The 9,270-nt window shown below is 45.1% G+C and overlaps 1 protein-coding gene across 2 annotated transcripts in view; it reads right to left on the bottom strand.

Moving 5' to 3' along the window:
• COL6A2 (collagen type VI alpha 2 chain) overlaps positions 1-9,270 on the bottom strand; it is a 34,945-nt gene that overhangs the window by 15,767 nt on the left and 9,908 nt on the right. For both annotated transcript variants that reach the window (XM_003798100.3, XM_012810297.2), the window contains exons 2-5: positions 2,108-2,251; positions 1,391-1,986; positions 1,211-1,231; positions 518-583 (exon numbers count right to left, since the gene is read on the bottom strand). In XM_003798100.3, coding sequence (XP_003798148.1) covers positions 518-583; positions 1,211-1,231; positions 1,391-1,986; positions 2,108-2,225 — 801 coding nt within the window. In that variant the 5' untranslated portion in view covers positions 2,226-2,251. The remainder of the gene's footprint in view (positions 1-517; positions 584-1,210; positions 1,232-1,390; positions 1,987-2,107; positions 2,252-9,270) is intronic.

Here is a 9,270-nt window from a genome sequence, read left to right as displayed (position 1 = left end):
CTGGGGATTCGAACCCGCCACCTTAGGTGTATGTGGCTGGCGCCTTAGCCGCTGGAGCCACAGGCGCCGAGCCTCCTTATACTTTTTGACAGATGTGAACTATTGAAGTTTCAGAAGCTCTTTTAGTGAATTTGGAAGGATTTTATTATACGTCTGTTTTTAGGAAAATGGAGGGCCATTTGAGCCAGGATCTCTCAACTATTCATGTGATAAACTGCAAAAGTGGTTGCTTTACATTAATAAGCAACCATATTATTAACAACAACCCATCTCATATTTTATTTACTTACTTGATCATACTTGCTCAGGTATTTTAATAACATCTCTTAATAATTTTTAGAAGTTCCTATTTTTCTCAAATGCTATTTAAAAGGAAGTAGACAAAAATTGAATTTTAGTCTCTCTAGGGTCAGAAGTGTTAAGACCATCCTAGGCACAGCCAGCCCTGGGTGGAGTTCAGGGATGGGCTGGAGGCTTCCCAGTGGTGTGGACCCTGTGGGTGAACCAGGCACCTTACCTTCTGTCCGCGGTAGCCCTTGGGGCCGGGGGGGCCGGGGATCTCCAGGCAGCTAACCTTGTAGCACTGCAATGAGGAAGTGGAGAAGCAGTGGTTTAGGTGTGTGTGTGGGGATCCCAGGTGGCCCCTAAATCCTGTGGAGACCACAGGGATGGGGTGCAGGAGCTGACTTGCAGGGCACCAGGCCCTGCCCCCACCCTGGCAGATCCCCAGAGTCTGGTTCTCAGTTAAGTGCTCTAGTCAAATTTTAGAAAACCAAGGCTGAGTTAAGCTAGGATAGAAAGTAAAGAGGATTAAAGCTCACAGACAGGGTGTTGGCTAGGCACCAGGTATGTATATAGGAGTTAAATCTCCATGTGAGGGAGTAACTCTTCTGTGGCAGCTCATGTGTCTGCAAGGGACCTGAACATGGAGGTCTCAGACACCTGCTCCCGGATGTCCTCTGTCCCAACCCTCTGACTCTCTTCTCGGTGTGCTCTGCGGGTGACCCTAATACTGACTTCGGAACTTAGCCTGGCTTTGGCTGAGAGCCCTTTGTCCAAAATCAAATGTCTCAAGGCCCAACACAGAGAAGTGCTCTCCACCAGGAGCACCAGGAGCCAGCAGCCTGATGTGGCAATCTTTGATGGGTCAGCGGCTTCAGAGGCCCAGGGAGTGGCTGGCCAGCGCTAGCAGGAAGGGGGAGCCACTCACCTCCCCATAGGCTTCGTGTTTCTGCAGGAGAGGAGAGAGAGGCAGATGAGTCGCGTGGGGCCTCAGACACCTCGCTGCAGAGAGGGGGCTGCGGCCTGCGGGGGAGCCCCTCCAGACCCCCATCTAGCCCCGCCCCACCCACTTCTCCCGCCTGACCACACCCTTCATTGCCCTGCGCACCATGACCCGGATGATGCGCTCGATAGTGTCCTGGTCGATCTCTAACGAGTCCGGCAGCATCGTGGCATAGCTGTTGCGGTACAGCTCGAGCGGCGGGCTGGCGATGTCGCGCAGGCCCTGCTCCTTCACGTTGCGGTTGGGGGCCACAGCGAAGAGCCGCACGCCCTCCTCTCGCGCGCGTTCAGCCTGCAGCTTAATGCCACCGCAAGGGCTGCCTGTGACGTGGCCGTCGGTGATGACCACGGCGAAGTGCACGCCGCGGCCGCCCAGCTGCCGCACTTGCTGCGTCATGTTGGCCAGAGCACAGTCGGTGAAGGTGCCGCGGCGGAATGAGCGCACAGCTTGTAGGCTGCGCGTGAAGGACGCGCGGTCGCTGCCTGGCGGGCTGAACACCTCCACCTGGTCGGAGAAGTGCAGGCCACCGTAGCGCCAGCTCAGAGCCACCTGGCCCAGATACAGCTCGTTCTGTAGCTGGCTGATGAGCTGCGGCACGAACTGCTGCATGTGGGACAGCAGGATGTCTGTGGGGGGCTGCATGGCGACGCTCTCCGAGGTGTCCAGCACGAAGTACACGTTGACGGGGCAATCAGCCTTCTCTGGGGGACAGGGAACACCAGCTTGTCACGGGCATGCCTTGGCTGCCACTGGGAGTCGTTTCCGTGGGCGTCCCTGTGGCCCCCTGCCTGCCTGGACCACGCCCCCAGGCCCTGCCCCTACCTGGGCAGTTGTTATTTCTCTCTGAGGTACCAGGAGGTGAGATGACTTCCTGCTGCTGGGCATGGACGGCCCTCAGGAGCCCACAGAGCAGAAGCACGGAGCAGGGGCCCCCAAGCATCTTGGCAGCACCGTGTGCCCTGAGACCTGCAACAGGGAGAGGGGCTGCTGTAGAGGCATGCAACCCCTCACCCCCCCTTCCTCTCCCACAGGCGCAAACAGGTCAGGGCGACTGGGAGGCTCTGCCCCTCATTCCTGGAGGAAGCTGGGGCCTGTGCTTGGCACACGTCATTGCCAGCATCTGGGCTGGGGTATACCCTCTGCCTCAGCCCTGGGTGGGGCCACAAACATTTAGCTGGTGCAAGTGGTCTTAGTTCTGGGTAGGATTTGGACGTTCAAGGCCCCTCCCTGTCCTCTGGAGCCGGGGGGTGGGGGTAAACTGGGGGCCCTTCCCCTGCCTGGTTCTGCACAGAGGTGTGGACAGAGGGAAGGGGGAGAGACGCCCAGCCACAGGGGAGGACTCATAGTCCCACTGCAAGCTCAGGCAAGTCATCTTCCCTCTAGCCTGGTTTCCTCCCTTTCATTTACTGCTTAGAGACAAAGTCTCACTCTGTCACCCAAGCTGGAGTGCAGTGGTGTGATCACAGCTCACTGTAGCCTCCAGCTTCTGAGCTCAAGTGATCCTCCTGCCTCAGGCTCTAGGGTATCTGGGACTACAGATGTGTGCCACCATGCCCAGATAATTTTAATTTTTTTGTTAACTTTAATTGTAAAGACAGAGGTCTCACTATGTTGCCCAGGCTGGTCTCAAACTCCTAGCCTCAAGCAGTCTTCCCACCGCAGCTTCCCAAAGTGCCTGGCCTCTGTCACTTTAAAGGAGACCTTGACAAGGTCTAAGGGAGGATGCTGTCTAGTCTAGGGCGACTTAACTCTGGCTTCCCGTTGGGTATCTGGTCCCCAGAACAAATGGATCCAGTTCTCTTTCTCTCTCTTTCTCCTTTTCTTGTTTTTGAGACAGAGTCTCAAGCTGTTGCCTTGGATAGAGTGCTGTGGTGTCACAGCTCACATCAACCTCAAACTCTTGGGTTTAAGTGATTCTTTTGCCTCAGCCTCCCAAGTAGTTGGCACTATAGGCACCCACCACAATGCCTAGCTGTTTTCTTTGTTGTTGTTGCCATAGTTGTTTAGCAGGCCCGGGCCAGGTTTGAACCCTCCAGCCTCAATGTATGTAGCTGGCGCCCTACCCACTGAGCTACAGGTGCCACCCCAGTCCTCTCTCTCTTGAGTACCCTCCCCACCTCCTGTGGTTTGGCCTGAGATCCAGTTCACAGCTGGAACAGGCCACTGAGGTGGAGCCAGAACTGGTCTCACTGTGCCTGCTGGCCAGGGTCCTTTAGCCACTGACTGGCTCCCAGGATGGGGCTATCAGCAACTGGGATGAAAGGGTATCAGAACCCAGTTCAAAACATGCAGTTATAGGAGGTGATGCAAAGTCAGTGTGGGCACTGCCCTTTGCTCTGCGCACATGTCCATCAAGATGGCCAAAGGCCCACAGGCGTGGGAGACATCCTAGCTAGAACCAGGGCTGGGGCTGCCCAGGAGAGGGCCCTGGCCTCTGTTAGGTCTTCTGTGGATGGGATGACCCAGGTCAGACATGCCCTTCTGTTCTTTCCCATAAGGTCTGGGAAAGAACAGAAGCATTGGAAGGAAGTTCCTTCCCAAAAGGCTGTGAATTCCTTCATACCTATAAGGGCCAATGCTTCTCTGCTATTTAACCTGTTTCAGAACATCAAAGTGTAATTTTCTTAATTTATTTTTAAAACTGGCACAATCAGAGACTAAAACTTGATAAAGAAATCCCTACTTGTTGTAGTTGTGCAGAAGCTTTTTGGTTTGATCATGTCCCATTCATTTATTTCTGGTGTTGCTGCAATTGCCAAGGGCATCTTCATAAAATCTTTTCCCAGGCTAATGTTTATAGTTTCTTCCACACTTTCTTCTAGAATTTTTATCATTTTGGGTCTAAAATTTAAATCTCTTATCCAGTGAGAGTCAATTTTTTGTAAGTGGTGAGAGGTGCAGTTCAAGGTTTAGTCTCCTACATGTGGCTAATCAGTTTTATTAGCACCATTTATTAAATAGGGATTCTTTTCCCCAATGCATGTTTGTCTGCTTTACCAAAGCTCAGATGGTGATACATGACTGGTTTCATCTGTAGGTTCTGTATTCCATTGCATAGATCTGTGTCTCTATTTTTGTGCCAGTACCATGCTGTTCTGACCACTGTAAACTTGTAGTGTAATGTGAAGTCTGGTAAAGTGATGCTTCCAGATTTGTTTTTATTTCCTAGAATTTCTTTGGTTATTTGGGTTTTTATCTGGTTCCATAAGAAATGAAGTACTATTTTTTCAAGTTCTTCAAAGTATGACATTGGTACTTTGATGGAGATTGCATTAAATCGGTAGATTACTTTGGGTAGTATGTATATTTTAACACTGTTGATTCTTCCCAGCCATCAGCATGGTTCTTTCATTTGTTAATGTCTTCTGCTATTTCTTTTCTCAGGGTTTTGTAGTTCTCTCTATAAATATCCTTCACATCATTTGTTACGTATATTACCAAGTATTTTTTTTTTCTGAAGCTACTGTGAAGGGCATTATGACTTTGATTTGATTCTCAACTTGGCTGTTCATGGCATATATAAAGGTTATTGATTTGTGAACATTGATTTATATCCTGAGACATTACTGTATTCCTTGATCACTTCCAGAAGTCCTGTGGTTGAGTCCCTGATTTTTCTAAGTATAAGATCATATCATCAGCAAAGAGCAAGAGTTTGGCCTCCTCTGTCCCCATTCAAATACCCTTAATATCTATCTCACCTGATTGCACTGGCTAGGAGTTCCAGAACTATGGTGAATAGTAGTGGTGATAGTGAACATCCTTGTCTGGCTCCAGTTCTAAGTGGAAATGCTTTCAATTTTACTCCATTCAGTATGATATTGGCTGTAGGTTTGTTGTAGATGGCCTCTATAGTTTTACAAGTTGCCCATCTATGCCTATTTTCTTAAGTGTTCTTGTGAGAAAAGGAGGCTGAATTTTGTTGAATGCCTTTTCTGCGTCTATTGAAAGGATCACATGGTCTTTGTTTTTGCTTCTATTTATGTGGTAAATTTACATTTATAGATTTGAGTATGTTGAACCAACCTTGCATCCGTAGGATAAAGGCTATCTGATCGTGATGTATAATTTTTTTTAACATGTAGCTGTATTCTGTTTGCTAGGATTTTATTGAATATTTTTGCATCGATGTTTATTAGGGATATTGGTTTGTAGTTTTTCTTTTTTGTTGGGTCTTTCCTGGTTTTAGCATCAGGGTTATATTTGCTTCATAGAATGTATTGGGGGAGGGTTTTGTCCTTCTCTGTTTTGGGATAGGTTCTGCTATATAGGTACTAGCTTCTCTTTGAAAGTTTGGTAGAATTCTGGTGTGAAACCATCTGGTTTAGGACTTTTCTTTTTTGGAAGAATTATTGGTGCAATACTGCTCGATATTGGTGTGTTCAAAATTTCTAATTCTTTCTGTTTGAGTTTAGGGAGGTGGTATGATTCTAGGTATTGGTACACTTCCTCCATGTTTTCAAATTTTGGGGCATAGAGTTTTTTGTAGTAATTGTTGAGGATTGTTTGTACCTCAGGGGTATCTGTTATTATTTCCCTTTCTTCATTTCTGATTGAGGTTATTAGAAATATTACTTTTCTGTTTCTAGTTAATCTGGGCAAAGGCTTACCTATTTTATTAATCTTTTCAAAGAATCAACTTTTTGTTTTACTGATCTTCTAAATGGTTCTTATGTTCTTGATTTCATTTAATTCTGGTTTAATTTTGGTTATTTCTTTTCTTCTATTAGTTTTGGGATTGGATTTTTCTTCCTTTTCCAGCTTCTTGAAATGGTTCATTAGGTTGTTGATGTGCTCTCTTTCTGTATTTTGAATATGGGCATTTAATGCAATAAATTTCCCTCTTAGGACTGCTTTTGCAATATCTCACAGGTTTTGATAGCTTTGGCTTCATTAGCATTTTGTTTGAGAAATATAATGATTTCCTAACTAAGAGCATACAGACACTCTTCAGAATGGGAGAAGATTTGCATGCATGCTGCAAACCTGACAAAGGGCAGAACCTACAGAGAACTCAAAACTAATCAACAGGAAAAGGAAAAAACAATCCTGGTTATAAGTGGGCAAAAGACATGAAGAGAATCTTCTCTTGAAGAAGACAGATGAATGGCCAACAAACCATGAAAAAATGCTCATCATCCCCAATCATCAGAGAAATGCAAATCAAAACTACCCTGAGATATCACCTAACCCCAGTGAAAACAGCCCACACTACAAAGTCCCAAAGCTGCAGATGCTGATGTGGGTGTCTAGAGAAGGGAACACTTTCTCATTGCTGGTGGGATTGCACTAATACAGCCTCTATGCAAAGAAGTATGGACAATCCTCAAAGAGCTAAAACTGGACCCTGCATCTGATCCTGTAATCTCATTACTAGACATTTACCCAGAATAAAAATAAATCATTTTACCATAAGGACATTTCCCCTAGAATGTTCACAGCTGCATAATTCACAATTGTCAAAATGTGGAATCACTTAAAGTGCCCATCAACTCATGAATGAATTAATAAACTGTGGTATATGCACACCATGGAATACTATTCAGCCATGAAAGATGGAGATTTTACATCTTTTGCATTTACCTGGATGGAGTTGAAGAACATTCTTCTTAGTAAAGTATCACAAAAATGGAAAAGCAAGTATCCAGTGTATGCAATACTAATATGAAACCAATAGATAAATAACCACACCCCCACATGAGAGAAAAACAAAATTAAATTCAAGGAGGGAAGGAAAGAGAAAGAGGTGATTGGTAAGCTTTCACCTAATGGGTAGCATGTAAGGGTATACAGCACACCCCCTGGGTGAAGGGCTCAACTGTAACTTTAATTTTACCTAACAAATGCAAACAGTGTAACCCAATCATTTGTACCCTCATATTAATCTGAAATTGAAAAAAAAAAGAAATCCCTACAAGTATCTATAAATACTGCTTTTAGATATAGTTACAAAAATTCTAACTCATATTAGAAAATAAAATCCAGTAGCATATTAAGAACCTGCTATAGTAGAACTAAGATGAAGACAGTTAAGAATATAATGATTTAACAAACACTAGGAAATATATTAATGTAAGTCACAAATAAAAGGAGAAAAATATGTAGTTGATTTAATACATCCCCCAAATACCCATTTCTCCTCTTCCTCCTCTTCCTTCCTTTTCTTCCTCCTCTTCCTCTTGTCCTTCCTCTTCTTCTTCTTCTTTTTTGAGACAGAGTTGCACTATGTTGTGGTAGAGTGCCATGGTGTCACAGCTCACAGCAACCTCAAACTCTTGGGCTTAAGTGATTCTCCTGCCTCAGCCTCCCAAGTAGCTCGGACTACAGGTGCGTGCCACAGTACACGGCCATTTTTTTTTTTGCAGTTTTTGGCCGGGGCTGGGTTTGAACCCACCACCACCGGCATATGGGGCTGGCGCCCTACTCCTTTGAGCCACAGGCGCCACCCGCCAGCTATTTTTTTGTTGCAGTTATCGTTGTTTAGCTGGCCAGAGCCAGCTTGTACCCACCAGCCTGGGTGTATGTGGCTAGTGCTGTAACCACTGTGCTATGGGTGCCGAGCCCCAAATACATTTCTAATTAAGAAAAAATAAAACCAGACAAGGCAAAACTTCATAAGAAACTTATAAGTAGAATTAACATCATAAAGGATATAAATTTCAAATCAACAGCTAACATTGTTAACACAAAAACTAAAATAGTGGCTTGGCGCCTGTGGCTCAAACAGCTAAGGCGCTAGCCATGTACACCTGAGCTGGCGGTTCGAATCCAGCCTGGGCCTGCCAAACAACAATGATGGCTGCAATCAAAAAATAGCCGTGCATTGTGGCAGGTGCCTGTAATTCCAGCTACTTGAGAGGTGGAGGCAGGAGACTCGCTTGAGCCCAGGAGTTGGAGGTTGCTGTGAGCTGTGATGCCATAGCACTCTACCCAGGGTGACAACTTGAGGCTCTGTCTCAAAAAAAACCCAACCCCCCCCCCAAAAAAACTAAAATAGTGTTTCTTCTCTTTGTGGATCATGGACCCCTTTAAGAACCTGGACAATTTCTCCTGACACAAATCCACAGATAACCTTATACAGAACTCATGTCCATGGATTGAGGGGTTCCATTCACAGCTCTGACCTTAGTTTAAAAATTTTTGCACTAGAAGAAAGTCTGTTGGAGTATGCACACAGCAGGCAGAGTGCTGAGGTCACTATACTATGAAGGGTTGTGCTGGAAGCCAATGCAATGTGACCGCAAAGAGAAACAAAGTGTAAATGCCGCAAAAGAGACAACCTGTCCTTACTAAAGTTAGGATTGTCTACTTAGAAAATCTAAGAAAATCAATCTAACAATCAATTAGAAAATATTATGGGATAAATGCTGTTTACATGAGTAAGATAAACAACACAAACTCAAGGAATAAACTTAATAAGAATGTACAGGACTACAGAAAAAACTCATTTTTTTGGCGGCGCCTGTGGCTCAAAGGAGTAGGATGCCGGCCCCACATGCCAGAGGTGGTGGGTTCAAACCCAGCCCTGGCCAAAAACTGCCAAAAAATAAATAAATAAATAAATTTCTTTAAAAAAAAAAAAAAATTTGTAGTTATTTTCTTTTTTTGGGGGGCCGGGCCTGGATTTGAACCCACCAATTCTGGTATATGGGGTCGGAGCCCTACTCCTTGAGCCACAGGCACTGCCCCATTTGTAGTTATTTTCATAGGGCTTGTTTTTCTTGGAACATGCCACAAAACCAAAATATTTTGAACGTTACTCATTGTCAGAGAGCATGAGAGTCAAGAGTTTGCATAATAACTTTAAACAGATTGCCAATACTAAGGCATAATAAGAGAATAATATATTTTATTTGTAATTACTGCCATTTCCAAATATTTTTAAATAGTTCCATACATAGGGACAATGATATATACAGATCACACTAACACTGAGCAATGGTGTCCCTCCATTAGGCAGTTTTGATTTTAATAGCTTAATTTTT

The sequence above is a fragment of the Otolemur garnettii genome, unplaced genomic scaffold (assembly GCF_000181295.1).
Source record: "Otolemur garnettii isolate 467f Iridium unplaced genomic scaffold, OtoGar3 scaffold00128, whole genome shotgun sequence".
Lineage (NCBI taxonomy): Eukaryota > Metazoa > Chordata > Mammalia > Primates > Galagidae > Otolemur > Otolemur garnettii.
Note: the sequence above shows the minus strand (reverse complement) of the source record. Positions and strands in the feature narration are given on the sequence as shown.